The sequence below is a fragment of the Sebastes umbrosus genome, chromosome 4, assembly GCF_015220745.1.
Source record: "Sebastes umbrosus isolate fSebUmb1 chromosome 4, fSebUmb1.pri, whole genome shotgun sequence".
NCBI lineage: Eukaryota > Metazoa > Chordata > Actinopteri > Perciformes > Sebastidae > Sebastes > Sebastes umbrosus.
This window is the reverse complement of record NC_051272.1, coordinates 6,560,004-6,585,611: the sequence shown is the minus strand read 5'-3', so window position 1 is coordinate 6,585,611 and position 25,608 is coordinate 6,560,004. Positions and strand designations below refer to the sequence as shown.

The following is a 25,608-nucleotide window of genomic DNA, read 5'->3' as shown; positions in this document are numbered from 1 at the left end:
AGTCTTTTTCAATACAGCATGATGTTCATTTAGTAAATTATGGTCCCATTTAGAGTAAAAAAAAAAACAAGATGGCGATGCAAAATGCCGAACTCAAGGCTTCAAAACAGCAGTCCACAAACCAATGGCTGACATCACGATGACTATGTCCACTTTTTATATACAGCCTATTGTCCAAACCAAGACGGTAAACTTTATCGGTCCTTTCAACCTTTGTAAAGGTTGTCTCTCACCTTTCACAGTAAAAAACACTATATTTGCAGGCAAGTATCTCGCATTTTCGTGTTGTTTATTCGTCATGTCCCCGGTGTGTAAACGTCTTAAGAATAGCTATATGTGGGTCTGAAAAAGCATTGTACAGTATGCTATTGTTATCATGTTGGGGCTGAGACTACTGGTAACATTAGCTCTGTACAACAACACAGGTGTTTTTTTAGTTATTCTGGTTGATTAGACCTCTGCTCAAGTTGAAGGCAGGTGGAGCTTTGATGGGAATTTATTAGGTTATAAATCTTCGTTTAACAATAAGAATAATAAAAGGTGTAATTAACAGGTTCAACAAAGCTAACAGGATGCTCAGGAAGATGTCACTAAATTTGTCTATACACGCCCACACAGTCCTGAGAAGAGGTCTAATCAGCCAGATTAACTGAAAACACCTGTAAGGCTTTAAATTGCACAAATGCTGGAAAATTATTTTTCCAGTGTATCTTTTTTTCTTAATATACTTGCAGTAAAGTCTATCGTCTCGCCTCATTGCTGCTTGAAAAAGAAAGAAAACTTTGGTTTCTGTAAACTCCAAAAGAGCAAAGAAGATCAAGTTCACCAAAGTGAGTTGTTTCCTGCGTACGCCTTGACTATACATCCTGGGTAACAGTGGATGGATGCAGTATGAGTGACAGAAGTACAATGGAGCAAAACGGTGGTTCTGCTGTCAGATACACTGCTGGGGGAGCATTTCACATGTCAAGCAAGTCCGTCTTCTCTGTAGAGGCACGGTGACAGACGCTGAATGGTAACCGGCTCTCTCCTTCTCCCAAATGGAGTCTGGAAGACTTAAATGATCCATTAAGGAGACATTATAATACTTTCTCGACGCATCCGCCCTCACTTTCCCACCAGTTTCTCACACTTTCATCTCACAAAACTATCAGTGGAACTATTTCAGTCCTGTGCCATCCCTATACAGAAACTTTCAGTAACCTCTAATTCACCCATCTTTCCTGTTATTATCTACGGCTCTAAGTCTCAACCCACCCCAGCAAATGTGTTGAAAAGAAAAAGATGACTCATTGTGACCAATTGTCAATAAACTGTAGGTTATAGAACGCATGAGTCTTTTATTCCCAAAGCATTTCAAAGACTTTTCACCCTAGAGCTGCACTTTATTTGGCTCTATATTTGGTGTGGGTCTTAATTATCCAATTTATTTCCTGCTGCGTGGTATGCTCGCTGCCAGCGGTGTGTGTGTGAATGGGTGAATGAGAGGCAAACTGTAAAGTGTTTGGATAAAAGCTCTATATAAATACAGTCCAATGCACTCTTTATTTGGTAATTATGTTGTTAGCTGTCATGTTTGCATCATGTCATGTGTTTTTAATGCTTTGCTGCTAAGATTATCTGCGGGATAATAAAGTTGAAGAAGCTGACGTCAAAGTAGTCAGGCTGTTCTCATACACTGTTTGTAGCTGTACCTATATGAAAAGTAATACATTGTAATTCGTACATATCCTACAAAATCAACTTGTGTGTAATTCACGTAATCGTGAACCAGGAAATATAAAGAGCGGTGAGCGCCGTGTAGGGAGGAGGTCGGGGTGGATGGGTGCGTTAAAAAAATACCAGACTTTTGCCCAAGAGAACAGTGTCCATGTCCCATGTGAAACCAGAAGTCAACGTTGATAAATTTGTCACTTAACTGACGTACTTAAATAAGGAGTTATTTTAAGCTGAACCACGATCTTTTCCTAAACCTAACTAAGTCGTTTTTTTGCCTAATCCTAACCACGTTGATCTTTCCTAAGTCAAAGTAAGTCGTTTCTTTACCTAAACCTAACCTGTGAAGACGGAAGTTTATTTTGAAAAGACTGTATGCATGTAACGAGCGGAAATTGACACGTGTTGGACATTTGTAGGAAAATGAACGAAAAAGGAGGAATACATTTTTTTGGAAGATAATTATATGAGAATACTTTGAAGTAGTAGTATGTATAGTTTCACATTTAAAGTAATCTAAAGGTGTTAGAGTTAGACTACAAATGGATCAATTGTGTATTTTTGGGATATTTTTGCCTTGATAGTGGGGAGTTGAGAAGAAAGGATAAAACTACTATGACCACATACTGTTTGTTCACCCTACTGAAGTTTAATAAAGCAAGACTACCTCCTAGCTCCAGTAGCACTTTTCTCCTCCCTGTACTCTTAAAGTAACCTGAAACTCTCTTGTTGAAGAAATATTTCGCTACGAAAACTCTTACTCTGAAAAACCCTGTACTGTATTTGGAGAGCCGTTAATGTAACAAGAGTTTTTGTACAGTGCAGCTTTGTTACCAGCTTTCTCCCACATTCTTCTCCACTTCTTTCTCAACTCTTTCAATCTCCTTCCAAATCACTGAACAGCCCCTTTTCGTAGTAAAAATATATATGGAAACGGTGCTTCCTCTCCACTCTCCATTATCCCTGACATCACGGTGTACCACACTTAAACATGATGCTCTTGAGGTCCCTGTCACCATCACCTGGAAACATGTCAAGACATTGACATTGTTTTTCTATCATTAGCCACACAGCTACAGTGGAGCTGCTGTAGAATATGGTAATGTGTGTATTTAAGGCAAAATTAAGAACTCCAACAGCCCTCCGTGATGACGCGGACTGAGTCAAGCTCCAGTGTTTTTTGTTGCGTACATCCTCTCATGCAAAGAAAATGTAGTGATTAGGAGAGTTAACTGGGAGCTGTCAGTGGTTTCAGTGGTGGAACCAGTGTCAGAAATGATTAAGGTCAAATCTGATGGATGTATTATTCTGACAGACCACCTGAAGACCCGGATGTAGGCACAAGGGGAGGCTAAAAGGTGGTGCAGCTGTTATTACCTCCACCAAGACCGAAGGCCTAGGAAGGAGGTTATGTTTTCACCGGCGTTGGTTTATTTGTTGGTTTGGAGGATTACTCCAAAAGTCTGTGATGGATTTGAATGAAATTTTTTGGAGGGGTGGGGTGTGGCACAATGAACAATCCATTAGATTTTGGTGGCAATCTAGATCATGATCCGGCTTTGGGAGTTTTTTTCAATAACTCCGCTCAGACTATGCATTAACACCACAGACTTTAAGACATGCGCAGTGTAACTGATGACGCATCACCCTGCCTCTTTCCTTCTGCCTGCAGAGAGAGGGACAGAGAGAGAACAACATAAACAAAAATACACATGGAAGATTGCTGCCGCACAGGTGGAGGTCTGTGCTCTCCGAGTGCCATTCTAGTTTTAATATAGGACTCATTAAATGTCCTTGGGACAAAAATATCAAATATCAAGTTTTAACATGGTTCACAGTAGATTACATGTATTTGCACTATGGATTAGTCTTCATTAGTATTCAAAGTATAAATCTTCTATGGAGTTTTAACGTGTATTTTTCCAAGGGCAAAGATTACAGTATGTTACATGTTTTTAGTATTTCAAGAATTAATGTGATTTGCAGTCTAAGTCAAACATTTACCCCTTTGTAGGGTTAAAAGCTGATTTCAAAACGTTATTGTTTCATCTTCTACAAAGGAAACCAGCTGTAGTCACTTTTAATTAACGTCAGTTACGATTGATTCTAATCACCATCTACTAATCCATCTCCGTATATTCTAAACACTCATATTTTTCACCAAAGTATGGCTTAATATGCCAACATCTGGCAGAGCTCCCAACGTCCGAGGATGGCGGTAACACAACAAAGTAGTGTATTATTGTGCCATATTTTGCAGAATGGCCAACAGAGAAGTGAATTATACAGTTGGAGTAGTTCGAGAAGTTTCTTTGGACATGGTGATACTTTCTGCAGAGAAAACTGACAAGCTCACCATTGTTCTTTGTGAAGACTTTCAAACATATCGTGCGTCAAACACATTTTGGGTTTTTGAAGGAGGTCCCTTTTTTATTTACTATCGAACTGAACTGAACTGTTGTGCTGTAACTGTAATTGTACTTGCAGCTGTTCCTTAGCTGGTTATCAGCCCTTGTCTTTACATTCTTCTCAGTTTTCAGTGTAAGTTTAATGTTCACCAGCGATGAATGGAGTGATGGTAGCCTCAGGGTTTGGCTTGTGGCCAAAATATTTGCTCAGAAGGTCATTCAGATCCCTGGACGGGCTGGGAAAATGCGAGAGGGCCACTGCAAGGCACTGACCCCCAGTTACCCCATGTAGTGCTGTAGAGTAGTGGCTGTACTCACTAATTGTTGGATCTGTGTGAATGTGTAACCAGATGTTGCTAGATAAAAAGCTAAAAAAAAACTAAAAATGTTACCTTCATTTGGTTAGATTTACACAACCTAAAGAAATATGTGCTTGCATACAGCAAAACTCTCTAGTAGCAGATTGGACAGACAAACTGCCGTCCAGTTAACTTGAGAAAGGTAAGGAACAAATTGTAGTGTCTTGATGCAGCTAAAAGGAACAAATCTCACTCACAAACATGCTCAGTGTACTAAGAGTCAATCTGAGGCGTGAAAAGGCTAAAGCTTAAAAGTAAAAACCAAGCCAGACTTTATAGAGAACACATGGGGCTTCAAAAAGCTGACCATGTTGCTAATGTTCAAACCATCCAGATTATTAAGAATATATGGTTGTAACTTGGTTAGCCCACCAAACAGATTGTCAGCTTGGCAACCCAACCCAAAATAAGTTGCCCATGCCGGTGTTATCTGTGGAATGTGCTGCATTTAGACTCACAGAGATAACGGGAAAGACTGTTGTGTCTGGTGAGAACAAATATGTCTTTCCAATGTCTGTCTGGCTTTATATAGAAGAGACCAATTGATGGACAAGTTGGTATTTTATGTTTTTCGTGATAAAATTATCAAGTTCATTGTCCACATCAAACCAACAGACCAAGAACTCAAGGCAGGGTTCAGTACACATGTTTGTTAAAAAAAAGTTAACTTAAAAAAAAACAGGCAAAGGCTAAGTCCAAAACTACAGAAACAAGGTCCAAACACAAGAGCTGGGAAATGAGAATGCCGGACCTCTAACCACAAAGAGCTAAAACAAACTGGCAACAGACAAAGAGAGCACAAGGACTAAATACACGCGGGAGGAAGAGTAATCAGGGACAGGTGAGAATAATGAGGCAGGTGAAACTAATCAGGAAGGCGGGAAACGAACAAAGGGCAGAAAGTGAAGCTTTCTGAAACGAGAGGATCGGTTAGTATACCAAAATAAAACAGGAAACAGTAACTGAAAAGTGGAAAACCTCATCAGGAGGCCGGGATAAAACACAAACGGGTTGTAACTCCTGCCAACTAAGCGCACGTTACCTCACGTGACATTATCTTAAGTTACGTTACCTTACATTACGTTAGCCTAATTTAGACTATCAAATGCATCACAATATTCAATATTGTGCTCCCAGTTGGTACACATTATTGTCACTTTTTTCAAACAGTAATAATTCTTCTCATCGGGAATTATCATGGTTGAGGCAGTAGCTAGTAGAGCTGCAACCATTTATTGATTAGTTGTCAACTATTAAATTTGAGTAATGTTTAAAAGAAAAAAGAAGTCAAAATCCTGAATATTTTCTGGTTTCTTTACTCCTCTATGACAGTAAACTGAATATCTTGTTGTTGTGTTGTGGACAAAACAAGACATTTGAGGACGTCATCTTGGGCTTTGGAAAACACTGGTCGACATTTTTCCCAATTTTATAGACCAAACAACTAATCGATTAATCGAGAAAATAATCAACAGATTAATCGACAATGAAAATAATCGTTAGTTGCAGCCCTAGTAGGTATAGGCTTGGTTTGTGCCAGACATATTCAGTCTAGCACATCTGCAAAACTGTTGTTCCACTATATCCTGTGCCACAACCCATGTCTATGGTCCCTTTACATCATTGTTCAAACAGGTTATACTCTACCGAACAACCTAAATGTCTTTTAACAGCAACTCTAGCACATTACCTTGGGATAAATCTCTTATATGATGTATGATTATTGGGTAGCTCAATGGATCAAGCATGGCACTAACTGCCTGGATTCTGAGTTGGTATTTCACTTGGACCATTAGAAATCTTACTACGTGATATTTTGTGTACAGTACTAACCCTGAAATAACTTCAGGTTGTAAGTAGGATGATGTAAAAGTAGCTTCAGTAGTAGTAATGGTTGACTCACCAGACAGCAGTTAACATCAGGCATTATCTGCTGCACTGTGTGGGTCTCTCTGTCCAAGTACAAGGGCCCACTTTGAGCCAGCCCACTGTGTGTGTGGGATGGGAATGTCGGGTCCACGGCTCGGCACAGCCTCCTTCCAGCTTGTTCCCACCCAGCCACCCATACAGTACCCATGCTGCTCTGCTACATGACAGCTCTGTGGTGACACTGTGACCACTGTCTCCTCCTGTGAACCAAGTCTCCAGCTCAATGATAGGACGCGAGCAGCGCGGCACCGCCGAGTCGCCGATGAAGAGCGTGTCCACCATATTTAAAGGCCAAAGGCCGGAGACAGCTGCTTAGATGCTTTCATCTTGTGAGTTTAGGAGAGCAGCAGGAAAAGAAGCATTTCGTCCATAAACGCTGGCAGTTTTGAACTAAAGCCAAACCATAAGGAATCGCTTACACAATGAGGCACTCCTGAAACAACAAGGATATTAAACTTGGAGTACACAGCCTGACTCACTCTGTCCTGAACTCCAACACATTGATTCAAGCTGGTTTTGGCCTCTCAAAAATGGTGAGTGGCTTCAATTGTTTCTTTCGATTTCCTCAGAGTTCTTCTGTCTTTGTCCAACAGAAATTCATTGCTTCTGGCACAACGGTGAAGCTAAGCCACAGTGGTTTGGTATTTTGTTTTCTGCAGACCAGTTTTTTGTATTCATTTGGTGGTTTTGCACAGAATCTGCAAAAGGCATTCTGCATCACCACAGAATATTGTGAAATGAGCTGGAAGCATATTTTTAACCAGTGAATCTCCAGTTATGGAGAACACACACAATGAGGTTAGCGGACAATGAAATCTGAGTGGTACATTAGTCTCCTTTTATTTGTTAGTTAAGAATGAGGCCTACGACAGAAACAAGCATACAGGGACTAAAAGGGAGGATAACTCTGGTGCTACAATGTCAATTTAAAAGTCTGTCTGTCACAAGTCACACTTTAGGATTGTACAATATTGGCTGACAAAATATCTGATGTACTGGGAGTCATTATCAGAGTTTAATAGGGAGCTGAAGTCCCGATGTTACGTCTGTTCTTGCTGCTGTTCCATCTGCTTCTGTCTTTCTTAAAAAAAAAAGAAAAAGAAATGAAATACTTGCTATTTGTGATTTTAACAAACTTAAACAAAAATCAATTTGTTAGCATTCAAAACACTATGCTCCAATTATCTCCCTTATCCTACACAATCCTTATCTTCACCTTTTGGGGGGGAGTAAGAAGGTGTGCTGTGGTTACAGTTTGTGTGCTTTAGATTGACAAGTGACAGTCCATTGTCATATCTCAGTTTGTCAAACTGGGGTCATTTAATCATGCAGTAGAGGTCTTGGGTTGGTGGATAATGGTGTCCATCGAAGGCAGCTAAAACAGAAATATTATCTAAACAATGATATTATATTGTATTCTAATATATTTTTTAATCCCGTCACAGGACCGGCTTAAGGCATATTTCTGCAAAAAATACACTTTTCACCCCTGTAATAAATACAATTATTTATGAAAATAAAAATCTTAATTTTTGTCTTAAAACCATTGTGATGCCTGATGTGAGTGCAGTTTACGAGGCTAGCTAGCCCTAACCCTAGCGTTGCAGAAATAGGCGTCGGTGGGGGCTCCAAATCCGAATTTGGGATTTGCCGGCCCTGTCCTATCAAGACAAATGGAGTGAACCACAGAAAGGTTATGTTGTAGTACTGGATGTTCAAACCAATCTCATGAGAAGGCTTATAAATAACATTTACATGTGTCATTATAACGAATTTTAAGTGTTCAAGTGTCACTTATACGCCACAGGCTTAACATTGTGAAACGGCTTTTTGTGTGCCATGCCGAAAAGGTTGCGGTAATGTTAAGGCAACAAAAGCACTTTGTTAGGTTTAGGAAAAACATCATGGTTGGGCTTAAAATATCTACATAGTCTAAGTAAAATACGTACGTAACCAACGTAACAATCATTAACAATCATTAACATCACTAACGTCACTTCAAAATAACTCAACAACACTCTGAGACACAAACACTGGTCTCCTGGTTGAAAGTCCTGTGCTTGTTGGACTTACTCTGAGCGTAGCTTATTTACGCAGATGCATTTGCATTGTAGTCAGTACAGACATGGCCCTAAACATGACAAGCCAAAAGCAACAAAGGCGTTGTTATTGCATGCAAAATGATTTACAAATTACCGTGTCATTCTTAGGCCGTTTGGTGCAACCGGACTGGGATGTTGTAGGTTTTCTTACTCCTGTAACAGAACCTGGAAGTTCATGGTTTCACTTTGGTTCTTTATTGAATGAGCCTTTAAACACTAGCTCATTATTTAGGCCCTTTACTATGTAACTGCTCAACCTTGGTCAAGCTATTGAGCTACAGCCAAAATATATAAAAGCTACTGAGCTCAGATAAGAATAGGTCGAGATGACTCTCGTGTGAAATGCAGTAGTTGGCGTGACTAACTACAGACAGACATTACATGAAACATGACTGGAAAAGTGCAAAGTGACAGAAACATGCACACAAGCGCACACACACAACATTTAAATCCCCCTCGACACACATGCAAAGAATGAATACAAGTGCTGCAGTAAATCTGGAGCAATTTCCCTCACACAGACATAAAGTACTGAGTGCTTGTTATTTTACCCGGCATGTGACATGAGGCCGAGACAGAGGTGTCCTTTGTTTAGCTCACCTACAACCGACACGTTCTCCACGGCAACCGAGTGGGGAAACCCACAGGGCCGCTCGGGTTTCAGTCCAGACATAAAAAGAAATGTCCACCCCAGCAAGAAAATTAGCCAGGATGCCGTCAAAGCTGACCATCTGCTTCGGAAACTCATATTTCTGTAACACTTGCAGCCTTCCTGCGCTTGGGGATGTTTAAACAGCGGTGCCTGCAGCCCCACGGAAATACAGCTTTAGAATGAATAGAAGGCAGACTTGCCAACCGTGAGACCCTAAAAAAAAGGGAGGATTTCAAAACTGAAGCAGGGGGTCCTCCCCCAGAAAAATCAGAGTTTCAGAGACTTTGTTTCCTGCATTCTGGTGACTTTTAAAGAATGGAAATAACAAAATAATAAGTGCACTGCAAAAGCATTTTAATGTTAAACTTTGGATTTTGCCTTTAACTCCCAGGAAAGAAAACTGAATAATTCGTCCCTCTGGTGTGAACTTGGCGTGTGAATCTCTATTCATCCGTTTTTATTTATTTTTGCACCTGCTTGAGTATTTCTTTCTCATAGTTCACTCCATTTCCCTCTCTGTCTCTCACTCATTGAAGGTCTTTTCAGACACAACACGACAACGGCACCACTGCACTCTAAAACCCGTTATTTCCAACGGCTTGCGCAGCGCCACGACGGCTTTTTGCTGCATCGAGCAAAGCCCAACTTTGGGAGCTGCACGCTGGAATGAGCGCAGCTTAAACATGAGCTCAAACTGTGTCGCGAGCATAGACTGCTCTCCTCCGACGGGAAACGACAGTTGGTGTAGCTCTATTGTCGTCCGGGTGGAAACAGTAGGGATTATACACTATGTTCAGTTCCAGAAACAGGTTGAGATAACGAAAAGGAAAAAAAGTGGGAAAATTGCCATAAATCGGGAGAAATACGGAATAATTGTGACCCCGGGAGGAAACCGGGAGAGGGCGATGAAAACCGTGAGTCTCCCGGGAAAATTCAGGGTTGGCAAGTATGACAGAAGGTGCATGATTACAACATAACAAAGCACTGTCTGTACCAAAATGACATCAGTCCAGGAAGCTGTAAAAGAAACAAGGCTGCTTTGACATTTTGCTAAAATGCCTTTTCGTTCTCCTCCCTCGTGCACCGCTTTGCAGTCGGTGGCCACTCACTGCAGAATGACAGAGATCACTTTCAGTGCAATGGCCCTTAACACGGCACTTAGTGGCACACTCTAAGTGCTCAGGACTGAATTGCCTGATTGGACAACTCATCTCCATTTGTATGGTAATCCACAGAAGAGCGCCGTAACGAGCCGGAGGCACATGTAATGGAATCTGCTGGATTTGTGTCTCGTTGGCGGTGACCCTGAGCTCAATTATAGGGCCGATATAATTCATCTACGCCTCTATTGTAATAATCTAACAGTGCAATTATATCAGCCCTCATGCTATGGTATTCTATTTGACTCTATTGTAACTGCACAGTGTGTAGATGTGTGTGTTTTTTTCCCCCTCCAAACTGGGTGCTCACTGCCAGACTTCCGTGGTCCTCCTGGCACAGTATTGGTATAATTTCTGATTCGCTGTGATGCTTTCTCTGAAAATGGCCCTGGAGGAGCGATGCCAAGACTGCAGTTAAAAGACCCCCTCCTCTCCCCCTTTCTTCGCATCTTCTTCCCCCTGCTCTCTCCCGTCTTCTCTTTCTATCTGTATTATCTCGTCACCTATTCATCCGGCTGGGTATCCGTTAATCACAGTCACTGACTCAGTCACCCAACCCCCCCCAAACAACCCATCCTCATCCATCATCAAACAGTTCCCTCGTTGCTCATAATTACGTAACTCGGGGAGTTTCGGAGCAATCGAAGCAAACGGTAAAACAAGAATCGGTGTTTCCTCTAATACGCCTGATCCTCTCCATCTCCTAAGGATGGTTGAGTTTTTCTGTCATTTCGGCTCGAACACTGCGGCACTGAAAAAAGCAGGCCAACATGGGATCAAACCAGTGACGTCCCACGTGCATCACACATCCCTCTAGTCTCAATTTCTTTGAGTTCTCCTGTTTACGTTTATCGATCCCACAACACTCTGGAGGCATTTAATAAAAAGCAGGGCGCTACAGCTGAAACCTGCTCCGTGACACCGGGAGGGTGTGTGTGTGCGTGAGAGAGGCACAGTCTCACTTTGTAACTACCTGCTAATTACACTCACACGGTAAACATGAAATTTGTAACCACACCACTGCAGGATATCATTAACTAAAAGGATTAGAGTGTAGTTCAGGCGGGAGGGCGTCTGCGGCTTCTCCCGATTGAAAATGGACTAATCTAAATGGGATACATCAATAAAACGGCGGAATAAAGTTGCGGGCACTTAAGAGCGTCAGCCTCTTTTGCTCAGGCTCAAAGTAGGGACGAGAGTCACTGGCTGGCAGCCAGCCAATAAATTAGAAGATAAGAAATATTATTCCACTGGCACACCAGCGGCTTGCAGCTATTTAAAACAGTGAGGTTTATTGATAATTAAATTACTTGGAGGAAAAAAAGACAAGACAAGAATAGAATGCTTGGAGGCGGATCAATAAGGAGATATTGTAGTGGATAACGCTGCAGTGGCAAGCAACACAGCCAGGAGGATGCAGTGTGTGTGTGTGTGTGTGTTGTATTCACAGTGTGTGTGTGTTGAATGTTTATATGTAATGTATGAAAGTATTAAATAGGAAGTGACTGATTGAACACCTTTGACGCTATTTTTTTGCGACAATTTTTCACATTTGACGGGAAAATCAGTTGATAAAGGAAGACACGTTTGTGTGTTGTGACCTTGAGGTTTACGCTGAATGTCTTGTGTTTTCAGGTGCTGAGCTGAAGTAAGATGGCCTCGGACAGAATGGCGACTCCTCAGAGCAGCTCCAGGCAGAGCAGCTCCAGGCAGAGCAGCTCCAGGCAGAGCAGCTCGCTCTCTTCATCCCCAATGAGGCAAGTAGCAGCAGTCCGACCACTGGCTGCAACCAAGTCACTAAAACATCTAAAGTGGGCAGCAGCAATGCAATCTCTTGATTTAGGTCTATTAGGGTTACAGGTGCTCGATTAGCTTTGTATCTTGTAAGGTCCACTTTGATGTATTTGCATAAAGATGGAAGATAGTAGGAAATAGCACAGATTCTCAGATACTCCGATTTTTATTTATTTATTTTTTTTACTTTTAAAGGCTATTGAAGGTGTATTTTGACCCAACCCGGGTGCAACATGACTGATTGTGTTGAGATGTCGAGCACGATCTGCTCTAGTCTGACAAAATAAGTGAAAACACCTGTGAGGGTGCACCATGGCTGTGTAGGGACTTGAATAGAAACGTAACTAATGTGTCTACTCTGTACTGAAATAATGCAACGGTTACCACACGGCTTATTATTAGCACAAAGTTTAATACAGACAGTCTCACACAGTCTCATGTTGATATTAAAGCCGGTGGTGCCGAGCTGTAGATGATCTCCATGTTGACGACACTTTTCATATCCATCATCACACACACACACACGTCACATTCATACAGAAACACACACCCAAACACCCAAACAACATACTGACAATAATAGCCATGGTAGGAAGAAATAACCCTCCTGTTTCATCTGCACATGAAGCCCCCCCCCAAAAAAAATGCAGCGCACTTTGGCTCCTATCTCCTTCTGATAATGCGCTGTAATGGTGGCATCATGGCAGCTCTCACAGGAGCAGAGATTGAGGTTTCACAGTGGTGACGGGGTCTAGTTGTGTCATCGGTCGTCCTCGCTGGTTGGCGAGGAGATGAATGCATCACAGAGATGTTTGGTAGCAGATTATAGGCTGCTGTGAAGAAGGCACGTCGTGTTTGGTTCTCAGCGGTGCGTGAGTTGGAGGACACAAACAGAAATGCATTTACGCACTCATACAACTGAGTCAACATGAGACATTTTAGGAATTACTTCATGTGCTCTTAATCACAGAAGAATCACCAGACTAATTGTCTTAACTGCCCACAGCTGGTAAAGTCACTGCAAAAATGTAAAAATCTTACCAAGTATTTAACACTAAGACACAATCACCTAAGAAATAACATTCAGTGAGATATAGTGACTTGATTTTAGACCATTCATCTTGAATATCTTGAAAAATTACTACTTTTGAGCATTACTGGCTTATTATGACACACAACACTTCCTAATACTAGTGAAATATAGTCACTGATCACACTTTTAAATACACCTGGTGGTCGGACAGAAAACAAATAACTGGATAAAAACCCCCACATATCCAAAAAACAACATTTGATCATAATAACAATCTTAAAAATGAATCATTTAATCTCTGTTATAACAATATATAATATGATCCTTATCCTCTTTGTTAACAAATATGAAATTGAAACATATGTACTGATTTAATGAAGACTTTTCTTGAATGCATTACTTTCCTTTCCTACAATATATTAAGCTCGTCTTTGAGACAGCTGCATAAAAACACTTTATGTGCAAGTCGTCTTAGTTAAAAACCATGGCAACCAAAAGTCTCCTCCGAGTAAAAAGAGCTCTTAAGATCTCTTAGATTACTTAAAGCAGCAATAATTGATTTTTTGCCACTATAGGGGGTAAACATGATATATTATCATCAAATAAACTTGTTGTGGCTAACTCGTCAGCAAACAGTTAACAAGGTTAACTAAGCATTCAGTAGACACAGAACATCATTATTATTATTCATTAGGAATCGCGTTTCTGGTGATCCTACACATATAAGTCCAAAATTCACTCTCGTTTTAGCTCTGTTTTGGTCTCCACTAAGTCCTGAGGTAGACTTCTGGTTCTTTAGCTGCTAAATGCTCCATTTTGTTTAACAGCTAGTTGCTTATTGTTGGCATGTAAAGTTGGATGTTGAGGCTGCGGTGTCGATGAAAACAATGAGACTGAAAACAAACAGTATAGTTACATTCTGTAAAAACAAAACAATGAGCTGAAAGACGCTAAAACACTCTGCAGAATTCGTAATAATTTCATCCATTGTTTATATAAAAAGATATAGACGAGAACTTAATAATTCCCCAACATAAATGTTTCTTATAGACTTGTATTGTTTGCATCCTGCACAACACTTCTACACAATTATTTAGACTATCGTGGGATTGAACTGAAACTCAGAATAAATGAACTTTAGATGGTTTGTGTGTATGTTGAGAAAGGGTGAGGCAAAAGGTAAAATCACTTCCTCACCTCCTTCATATCAGCCTTGGGAAATATTTACCGGCTGATGTTTGATTAGAGTTGTTGGTTCAACATCACCAAACCAATATATCGGTCTCAGTCAGGATCCTACATCAACTCATTAAGTCAACAGCAGGAAGTGCAAAGGTCAAAACCGTAATGACAATGCAAACACATACACAAACCCACCACAGTCCCATCCACGCATACACACACACCTGAAAACATCTGTACACAATCGGATTCCATATTTGAGGTCCACATCTGCACTCAAAAGCTGGAGATTGAAACCAGAAATCCTGAAAAATCTGTGAGACACATGTGGTCAAGATGCAAAATGTGCACATACCAAACAATCAGAAACTGAAGCAAAAACAGAGCAGCGCTGCCAGCCACGTTGACAGTGAGCGCAAACCGATCCAGCCGACCTGAACTGGACTCTCTGCACTGTTGAACCATCAACTAAACAGCCATCATCATAAGCTGGAGGCCAAATCAGCAACTGCCAGTTTATTTATTTGACATTTCACAGCCAAAGAAAACACCCCAAACCCATTGTGTGTTTTCAACCCTTCATGGCTATCAATGTTTAAATAAACTGATTGCTCCTGACTTCCAGAAATGTCTCTTCTTGGAGATACATAAGACAAAACTGTTATCACACAGCAGTGATTTACATCTTTGTTGTGAATGTGTCAGCTGCTGATACTTAATGGGAAAAGCCTCCTCGTCAGCCGCTGCGGTTGAGAGTATTTCAGTCATCGATAACACATTTGAATATATATCTTCTGACAGTTCTGTGTTTACAAATGCTTACACAGCGTTGCAGAAGACACGCAATGAACGCCTTTGGATATCAAATCAGTACAGCTGTCACGCCATACATAGAACCAGACACACACACACACACACACACACACACACACATAAACAAACACACGCATAAACAAACAGATCATCTGTGACTTGCTTTATTTGTCTGTCCCTCCAACATAAATCCTATTCGTGCAGCACATGGCTCAGTAAATCAACTGATGAAAGGAGCCAAATGACTGAATCGTATTAAAATAAATTGCAAACACAGATGCACTCAGTTGACAAACATCTCCACAACAGAACCGGACCAGCTTGTCTGGACAATCTAAAGGCCTCGGGTTACAGTCTGAAAGAGGCTCGGCACAGTGCGCTGCATGCGAGCAGGTTAACCAAGTTCCTGCGCCGTCATTTGTCTGTACGTTTGTCTTTTTAAGTTGCGGATTCAACTGATTCGACTGTTATCAGGCCATTAATTAGGCACTATCAGTCGCTCTTAGCACCATAGATGTCGGTCATTAGGGGCCTACTACACCTACTACATTGTAAAAGTGAGAGTGAAACTTAAAAGCAACACATTTTAAAATGTTGTAAAACTGAATGAACTGTTACGTTTTGAACACAAACAAAAAGGCGTCTTTAGGTTTAGGTTACAAAACTACAACTTCTTTAAGTTTAGGCAACAAAACTACAACTTCGTTAGGTTTAGAGAACAAACTACAACTTCTTTAGGTGTAGGCAAAAAAAACAGTTAGGTTTAGGCAACAAAATTACAACTTATTTAGGTTTAGGCAAAAAAACTACAACTTCTTTAGGTTTAAGCAATAAAACTACAACTTCTTTAGGTTTAAGCAACAAAACTACAACTTCTTTAGGTTTAGGCAAAGAAACAGTTAGGTTTAGGAAACAAAACTACAACTTCTTTAGGTTTATGCAATAAAAAAACAGGTTTAGGGAACAAAAGTACAACTTCTTTAAGTTTAGGCAAAAAAACCCCACTTGGTTAAGTTTAAGGACTTCCGCTTCTGTTCCTGTCATAATTACTACGGTCACTGTCGTGTTCTTTTATATCTTCTTTCGGTGATTATGTGATTAGATGATAAAATCTACTATTGGATGTAGTAGGCCCCTGTTGACCCACATCTAAGGGGCTTATATCGACTGATATCGCCTATTTAATAGCTTGACAACAGTGTATCGGACAATCGGTTGGCGGATTTGTGTTTGCAGCCGATGCAGAAATGTTGGAAGTTACACAAGTGTGGGTTTGCTGATGTGAGGGAAAGACTGAGAGAAAAATGGAACAAACTCAAGGCAGAGACGAGTCAGCTGCAGATGGTTTGAGACAGAAAAAGAGAAGAATCCACAGTATAATGTTTTGCACATATGCCTGCAGTAGGTGTCCTTTTATGTACTGTAACCAGGCATGTGTGAGGGCCGGAGCGTGAGTCAGAGAGAACAAACGACGGAGTGAATTAAGAGACAAAGAGACAAAACAAGAGAGGAGCAGACTCCGTGTGCTGTTTTAGGTGAATCTGGTCTTGGCTGCACATTAGAGGCCGTCTGAAACATCTGGGAGTCAGATGTCTGCCCCCGTTGCCAGGACTCAACTGTACCAGTCAGAGGCCACCATATCCCATTACCACACGCTACTTCGGGAGGAGCTCCGACCCGACCTTCGCCCAGAAAATCAAGGCGTGACTTGCACATTTAAAAGTACCATTAGCCATATGCTTTTACTATTTCCTTAGCTCATCTGTCAGCTCTTTACACAGTGAGGCAGCGTTTTGTAAAACCTCCCTGAAGATTTCAGTGGAGCTCTGTTTGTTCAGAGAGTTTTGTTCACCGATGTTCTATAGCTCGAGGAATGCATTAACATCCTATTTGGTCTCTCTGTATATATGCCTCCATATTTAATTCTTTCTGGGACAAGAGTGTCCTTGTTTCCTCCTCCAGTCGAAGCCAAAGCCACAATGGTCTGGTCCTGAAAAACTCGCAGCTCATTCTGCCCACATTTCCATCCACTCGGCCCCGCTGGACTGCGGTTCTGTTGTGGTATTTGAGAGAGATTTCCATTTGTTCATAAGTGACATCAGGCGTCAGACTGTGATATTCATGAAAAGCAGACAACAGTGAAGGCTCCTTCCTGCTCATAGTGTGCTGAATGACTTCCATATCAGACAACGGTGGGAAGAACACTCCAAAACAGAAATACTAACATGAGCTAACACGTTGCAATATTTCTTTTTTCAAAACAAGCTGCTTGGCCCGCAGTCAGTGGACAAATCCAGATGTCGTGATAAAACCCCAGAGCCGGATAGTCTCTTATCCAGTTCAAAAGTTTTCATTTTGTGGACACCTAATGTGAAGATTAAGCTCCAGCGGATTTTGGCAAATACAGTAAAACAAGCTTGTTTATTGTATTGATACGAATGAGCGTGAGGTCAGTTTTAGGAGCAGTGTGGCACGAAGTGAGGAAACGATTTGTCCGTGAAAATGTTTAAGCTTGAGCAAAACATCCACGCTTATCTTGAAGCTGCATTGTTTGCATGTAGTTGCTGTGGTGTGGTTTCATGTGTGTTAAACATGTGTTAAACATGTACAAATCGCCTACTGGTTGTAACAATGGAACTCCTTGTATTTTATAAATGAATTCATTCTGTGATATAGTTGGAGATGTTGTAAACATGGCAATTTTTAGTAAACAAATAAGGGTACTTTATGTCCAAATTTGAGAGCTCTAACACAAAAATCCAGGGACCAAATAATTTAGTTAGAGCTGCAATAAATTATTATTTTAATTAGTGATTATTCTGTCCATTATATGTCTCAATTAACTGATTAATAGTTTGCCCTGTAAGATGTCAGAAAACATTTAATAATTTCCATCATAATTTCCTGAAGCCCAAAGGGACGCAATCTAATTCCTTGTTTTTTTTCTAATCAACAGTCCAACACCTTCAGTTTACTATCAAATAAGTGAATTGTTTCAATTTAATGACATTTAGATCCATCACCACACCCTGGTCAATATACAACTCAATGTAAAACCTCCCCCTTTCGTGTGTTTTCCTCGTACAGAGTCCATCACGGTGCATGGAGCACATTACCTGTATTTTACGACATGTTAATTTCACACACGTTCATTAAAGCAGACCGGCTGAGCCACACAGGGCGTCTCCACTCTAATTCAGAACATCAGCGGCCGGCCAAAGAGAAGCGGGCATTGCTCGACCTGTGCTCGTGATCTATGAAGTGTTGTACGTAGTTCCTGAATCACTTGAAGCCTCCAGCGATATGTAGAACGAGCCCAGTAATGGCCACCCCTGAAGAGCAAACTAATTCCTGCTGTGCAATAACTGCCCTACTTGAGTGACAACAGGTGCTCTGCTGCTATGTCTGCCGCCCGCTGCCCCACACTGTGAGCTGGTGCAGTATGTCGGGACTATCACTGTGGTTTAAAGCACATTTATATTGCCATTTGTTTTCATTATCTTCATGATGCGATTAGCGAATGACCCACAGACAGCACACGCAAAGAGATGAATGCTTGCAGTGATGCGGACATGGTTGCTGTTTTTAGCCTCAAACAAAGTGACTCACTTCCTGTGATGAGGGATTCTGTTAGAAGCCCACATTTGTGCTGCACCGAGTGATATTTTTTCTTTCTCTTTGCTCGCCGAGGGTTTCCCTCAGCTGTCAGCCGATGATTCCATCTTTAAAGCAGCCGGATGTCACGGAGTGAAGATGTTACTGTAAGGTTCATGTGATTGACATTTTACGCTTGAATATGGAATAGAAAGTCTTCTGAATTTTCACCTTATTGGTCTGTGATGAGCCACTTAACCAGCAAGCCGTTCTCAAAAACAATTATCTTTATTCAAATTGTTCTGTTAAAAACATGCTTTTCATTGTATTCATGTTGGCTGGAACCTGATAGTTTGTTTTCTGAAATCCTGGATTTGGCTAAAAGAATCAGTGCTTCTCTTCTTCTCTTTTCCTGTTTAGAAAAACAAAAACAAGAAAACATTGCGGTTACTGTGTGTGTGTGTGTGTGTGTGTTTTGTTTTTGGCCACCTATGGGGACACATTTCAGACTAAAGACCACTTCATTGGGGACAGCTTGTCCAATTGGGGACAAGAGCCGTGTTCCCATTTAGAGAAAAGCAGATTTTGGGGTCTGTGGTCAAGGTTAGGATTAGGGTTAAAGTCAGGCAAGTAATGGTTATAGTTAAGGTTAGGGTAAGTCCCCAGTCCCCAGAATGTAAGTCGATGTAATGTCCCCAAAATTCACATAAACAAACGTGTGTGTATGTGAGGGATGTTGGTGCATGTTAAAGTGCATAAACAAACCAAATACTGTTGAAATACGTTTGACCAACTGCTTTGTTTTTTGACTGAACTCTGCGTGAACGTGGTTTCAAAAGTCTTTTTCATAAAATAAAATTAATTGATTTAACCATGCAATAGCCTCAGGAAGGCTAAATAACAACAACAACAACAACAACAACAACAACATAAGGCTACTGTTTGAAAATCAAAGAAAACATTTATTAATCCGAGTACTCACAGCACTAGCAGAGCATTAAGAAATCAAACTAACTGAGTGACATGTTCTGTCTGTCTGTCTATCGATGTCCTTCACTCAGTTTCAGCACTATGAACAGTGCCACACCCACGATGGGTAATAATTTTGTTGGTTTTGCTATTTTTCTATAGATACATAAAGCTTAAACATCTTAAGCAATATTGTTTGGCTTTAAAACACAGATACAATTCATTCAAACATTATACCAGACTCCAAAAGTTACCTGGGCCGCAGGCACCTCGGCCACTTTTTTTACATGGTCTTCCGACTTTCCGACTTGTAAATAGTGTTAAAGAAACAATATACTGACAACGAGCGCTTTAAACGGGTAACAGCAGTCCGAATTCAAATCATTGGAGCCGTGGCCCGTCCGCTCCTCCGGTGTGACCGATAGCAGTTAGCGTGTGTTAGCATCACGGTGTTAACCTTTGGCCAGCAGCTGTAGTTGGAATCACTTCACCGGCTGTGTGTCTCAAATAACTTGATGCCTTGATAACCCTGCTGCACACGTACCACAGAGAGACGTGCCAAGGCTTCTCAGGTCGGGTAGAATCTAACATTAACGTTATCGCTGTTCATCCAGTTCGTTAGCTTGCTTGCATGGCTGCAGAAGGCTGTGTTTGCGTGTCAATTCGTATTATATGTTGCAATGGGGTGTTGAAATGGGCCGTGGACGGGACCACACTGATCCAAAACAAAAACAGACGTTCTGGACCAGAATGGAGTTTTCAAAGGAGAACACACAGACTGTAGCATTGTTGTCAGAGAAGCCAGTATTTCAATTTAGCATGTTTCCTTAATCTCTGATGACATATCAAGATCATCAAGTCAGACTTTGTGGAAAGCTCTGATATATCCGAATTGGCACTTAATAATACGGAAGTGTTGGAACCAAGCCACATATCAGCAGAAGTGCAATAATCCCAAATTGAGTGATATATTGTAAATGCACAATATTTTAACCCTCACACAACCAACCATTACAACTACATGCCAAATTATAACCTCAACCCTAAAACCAACTCACACAGACGGAGTCTGAAGTCACAAACCTCTCTCTTTCATAAATGTGGAGTTGAGTTCAGGGCCGGGCGATTATGGAGCTGAACAGTCAGAGCAGCAGCCTCTCAGTGACTCATCCAGCAGAACAACTCTCTCTACGTCACTCAAGCACATGAAAAAGTTGAGAAAGTGAATCATCTAAAAGCTCAAGTTATCATTTTCACCTGAAGTGTTACAGGAAGTGTGAGCTCACTGTGACAGTAACTCAGCACCTGATTCCCTCCGTAAATCAACCCCCTTTGTTTTTTTGGAGTTATGTAACTCTTCCTTTTGATCTTTCTTCATAAAGTCCAAGATTTTTCCTCTAGGTTTATGTTTGTTACAACTCCAATTTCAGCTTAATTCATTTTCCATATATTTATTGTTTTTGAGACACGCATTGCAATCTCTTTTTCTTTTCTTTACGGATAAAGCTTTTGATATTCTATATTTTTCTTATTTTCAACAAATCCCACGCCAACAATGTGTTAGTACGTCTCTCAGTACTTTCCGTCTTCCCTTTCATGTCTTAAGGCACTCAAAGTTCTTGCACGCCATAAAGTTTTATTGACAGCTGTGTAGGATCAAAAACTCCTCACTGTGAAACAACTGCAGATTCCTTCTCAATTTGATTTCAAGTTCAGTCAGTGCAAATCAGGTGAACATTAAAGGTCATTTCAATTCACTTTTCTTTAATTAAACAAATATAACTTTAGCCTGATTGAATTTAAATTTCACAGTAATATTTCAAAAGCACCGTATCGCCATCTGATCTAATCATAAAACAGAGAGAACGTTGATATCAAACACAGACATGAATAGACTTATACAAAAATCATACATGCAGTACCATTTCTAAAAACAAAAACAAAGACATCAGCTCTTGTCTCAGTTTCCTGACAGCCAGCAGCAGATGATGACGCTTCATCTCCACATCAGGATCCCTGTCTGTCTGGGATAATAGAGCTGCTGTCGCCTGACCCTCTCTTGGCCCCGCATGTAAATATTTGTCATTCCCTGCGAGCTGAAGTGCACCGCTTCCCCTCCTTTGGAAAACAAGCCTATTATTATCATCTTTTTTTCCCCCCCCCCTCCCGTGGTGAGGGGAACGTTTTGTGGCTTGATGGGCGTGTAAATCAAGACGGGTTCATCCTTATAATATGCTGTTATATAACGGTGGAAAATGGTTTGAAATGGTCTAGTATGAAGAGGATTTTGCATATTATTGCACATTTTTAGATTGATTTGATTGTTTGTTTAGACATTTTCAGACTCAGAGTGTCACTTTGGCGCTATTAGGAAACACACGCCATAAACTGACCTTTTCTTTTTTTGTTTCTGCGTCATCCAATTTGGTTTTCTACGAAAACATGTGTAGGTTAATGGGGTGAAATGTATGATGCCGATTAAGAATGGAGAGCTCTTTCCATCTCCTCTTCTGGTGATCTTTGTGGCTCAGGTATAGTTTGAGTCACTGTTATTCACCACTGTGTGATTAATCTCTAACAAGAGACATTTTGAGAGCTGGAGTGGTTTTTAAGAGGTTTTTTTTCAAAATGTGAGAAAAAAAACAGAAGCAGGGTTCAGCATTATTTTATTTGCGAGGAACATTTAGGAGAAATTAATTCCTTTAATCGCCTGGATTTAAACTAAAACTCGTATCTCATCCATTTTCAGAAGTCACGATGATCACTATGAAGCCATTTACCCCACTTAGCAGAACAAGCTCCATATTAATGACTACCGCACCGTGTAACACTGTGCAGTTATTTATTCCAGTCTACGTTCACAGCTAATTACATCTTCATCCTTTTTCCAAATTGAGGGAGATTTATTTGCCGGGGTGAATTTTGAACTGGCGAGCTTCCTCGCTCTGCATCCTACAGATTTGACTACTTTTGCATTATTATTCCACCTCCTCACCTGACAGGTGATTGACTGAATGTAAAATGTATATACATATACAGTATGTGTGTGTGTACAGTGTGTGCATTTGGCCTCAATTCTCAATATTTCTGAAAAATATTAAGTGAGAGCTCTGAGTTGCAGAAAAAAAATTGCTTTTTAATTAAATTAAATTTTTTTTAATTAAAACATCAAGTGACAGACTTTGTTAAAGAAAGGCGATGCCTGAAGGGGACACACCTGGGTTGAAGAGGGTACAATTTTTAACTAATAAACACCACCATGAAACTTCCCCAGTTCATTACTTACATTAAGACAAATATTTTCTGTGTTGCAAGTTTTCTGAAATGTTATGATTAAATATGCAAATGAGGCATTATCTTATTAAATATGTACTAATTTGCATACATTTCCAGAACAGAAATCTGATCATTGAATAAAGCCAGGTTATTTGTATCACTCCATAAATCCTGAAAATACTATTAACAGCCATAAAATATCCATTTTTACCATGTTTTTAGGAATAAAATGTTCTATAAATCAGGCTATGAATGATATATGAACAAAGCCCTGTGTAACTTCAGAATATAGATAGGAATGAAACTGGGAAGTTTGGTGAATGTAAGTGCTGCTGAAGTGGAGATTTCTGGCTCAGAGTCTGAGAAAAACCTAATTTTTAAAAACGGCCTTTAAAGCTATGGATTATAAAATTTCATACATTTTGCAAGATACTACCGGTGAACAGGGTAAAAAATGTGAACTAATAGATATCACCACTTCCCAGTTGATTACTTACATTAAGACAATAATTATTTTGTATTACAAGTTTTCTGAAATTTCATGTTTAGATATGCAAATGAGGCATTATCTGAGACAAACTTTTGGTAAATTTAGGAGAAATCCACAGTTGCAAATAGATAAATAAACACCTTAATGTGTATTTTGGATGTTTTCTTTCAACTAGTCTGAAAGAAGACATGTTATAGAAGAAAAACTGACCATTGCATGAAATCATCGTGTTAGCTGAGTTAATCTGCTGTAGCTTTTTTCTGACCTTAACAAAACTCCACATGAGTTTGTTTTTCATTAAACAGCTGCCCTCTGTGGTTTGATAGTGGATTAGATATAATTGGAGCTGTGGCTTTCTAATGATTCATCGCTGTTCAATGACTGATCTTTGTTTTTTCAGTGTACACACCGCCACAATGCTGCCTGGTCTACCAATATTCCATACTAATGCAATATCCCAACGTCTCCAGTGAGCTGCCATTTCTCCACAAACTGCAGACAATACCCAGAGAGCCAAGAGGAAAATATCAAGCTTCATTAGAGACCCCGTTCCCATGTGTTGACTCAAAGCAGAGGTGGCTGTTGTAGCCATCGACCGGTCCACTTCCAGGGAGCTTTGACTCACTGGGTGCAGGACTCTGGATCGCCCCCTTAAGCCTGCGTTCATTAGGGTCGGTGCTGGGAGAGATTGAAGTCGGGGGGGAGTGTTTGCTCGGTGCAGCCCTTTGTTAAAGCCGCCTGCATGCTTTGGGGAAATGTTTAAACTAACGAGTGTGGAAACCGACAGTTATCGGTGGATAATTGACCTCGAGTACACATCATTGATTTTAGGAATGCCGTGGTGGTTTTAGCGCTGCGGTTTATTGCGCGGCTTAAATGGGATTTTATTTTAGAGGAGGAGGAGGGTGTGTTTTATTTGCATGTATGAGGGCTCTAATTATAATTTTAGTAGGACTGTAGACTCCAATTTTCAAGCAGTGTGGTTCATTTTATTCTATCGTTAAATTAACAACCAATTCCTCTCAGATTAATATTTTAGAATTGACCCGTGTCTAAGCCCAGCACCTTTAATCACTGTTGTTACACCTGTTAAGATTTTCAATTTAGCATGGTGCTACGTATGCAGTTTACAGTAACGGTGGCAGATTTTCCACATACATTTTTGAAACAATGGGTCTTTGACCTGAGATAGCAGTTGACAAAAAAGGTTTGCATTTGAAGTCGGTGACCGTCATTTTTTTTCTGGCTAAAATCCCAACTCTCACTGGCAGATTGTATTAGCTATAGTAGCTAGCTAACTAACATTAACTCATCGATTGAAAACTCTCCTGTCTCCACCTCATTTGACAATAACAACAATGCCAAAGAGTCTGAAATATGCATTTGATTGCTACATCAGGCTATCATGCTAATTTACACTGAAAGACAGACTAAAGGCCGTAGCGTTTTTTATTTTTGTGTGATTAATTCGCACGTCAATGTGTTTTTTTTATAACTGTTGTTTTTGCCATGAATACTGCACCATTTTTTTATCGGAGCGAGGTTGATTTTCTGAACTTTCGCACTGCAAATAAAGACATCACCCAATCACGTTGTGCAGAACGGGTTGAGTTGCACCTATATTCATGAAAGAACAACACGAAGGCTCTTAGTCCGAACCAAGATGGCAAACTTTATTACTCCTTTCAACCTTGACGAAGGCAGGGCTGACCAGATCCACTCCTTCCATTCGTACCTTTCACAATAAAAGCCCTCGACATATAATATTTGCAGGCGAGTATTTCACATTTTTGTGTCATTTATTTATCACTCACCAGATGTGTAAAGGCCTTAAGGCTAAAGCTTATAGGTCCCTGGCAAAAAGTCAGTATCCACAACCAGTTGATGAAACATATAGTAAACGTGTAAATAAATATAAGTACAGTATTATAGTACAGTAGTAGTCTAAAGTAACTTGCCCACATAATTATGTAGCTTGTTAGCTCTTGGCCTGAGAAGTAATAGGTTACAACTGTAGGTAACTAGTTAGCTAGGCATGCTAACACACGTTTGAAAACTTTTGCTCTTGTTTTTTTTTGGAAAGATGATTACAAAAAGACAACACCCTCAAAAAGATAAAATATTGAAATTG

The 25,608-nt window shown here is 40.4% G+C and overlaps 1 protein-coding gene and 1 long non-coding RNA gene across 4 annotated transcripts in view; one reads left to right on the top strand and one right to left on the bottom strand.

Annotated features, from left to right (window-relative positions):
• LOC119486438 (protein inscuteable homolog) overlaps positions 1-25,608 on the top strand; it is a 62,815-nt gene that overhangs the window by 12,569 nt on the left and 24,638 nt on the right. For 2 of the 3 annotated variants that reach the window (XM_037766547.1, XM_037766548.1), the window contains exon 2: positions 11,962-12,083. In XM_037766547.1, the coding sequence (XP_037622475.1) occupies positions 11,980-12,083 (104 nt within the window). In that variant the 5' untranslated portion in view covers positions 11,962-11,979. Of the gene's footprint in view, positions 1-6,629; positions 6,946-11,961; positions 12,084-25,608 lie in introns of those variants that run through there. The other variant, XM_037766549.1, reaches the window with a different exon arrangement.
• On the bottom strand, positions 223-15,779 carry LOC119486450. Its single transcript, XR_005206538.1, has 3 exons — positions 15,605-15,779; positions 9,736-9,741; positions 223-233 (listed from the first exon to the last, which is right to left on the bottom strand). It is a non-coding gene; the product is annotated as an uncharacterized LOC119486450 (long non-coding RNA).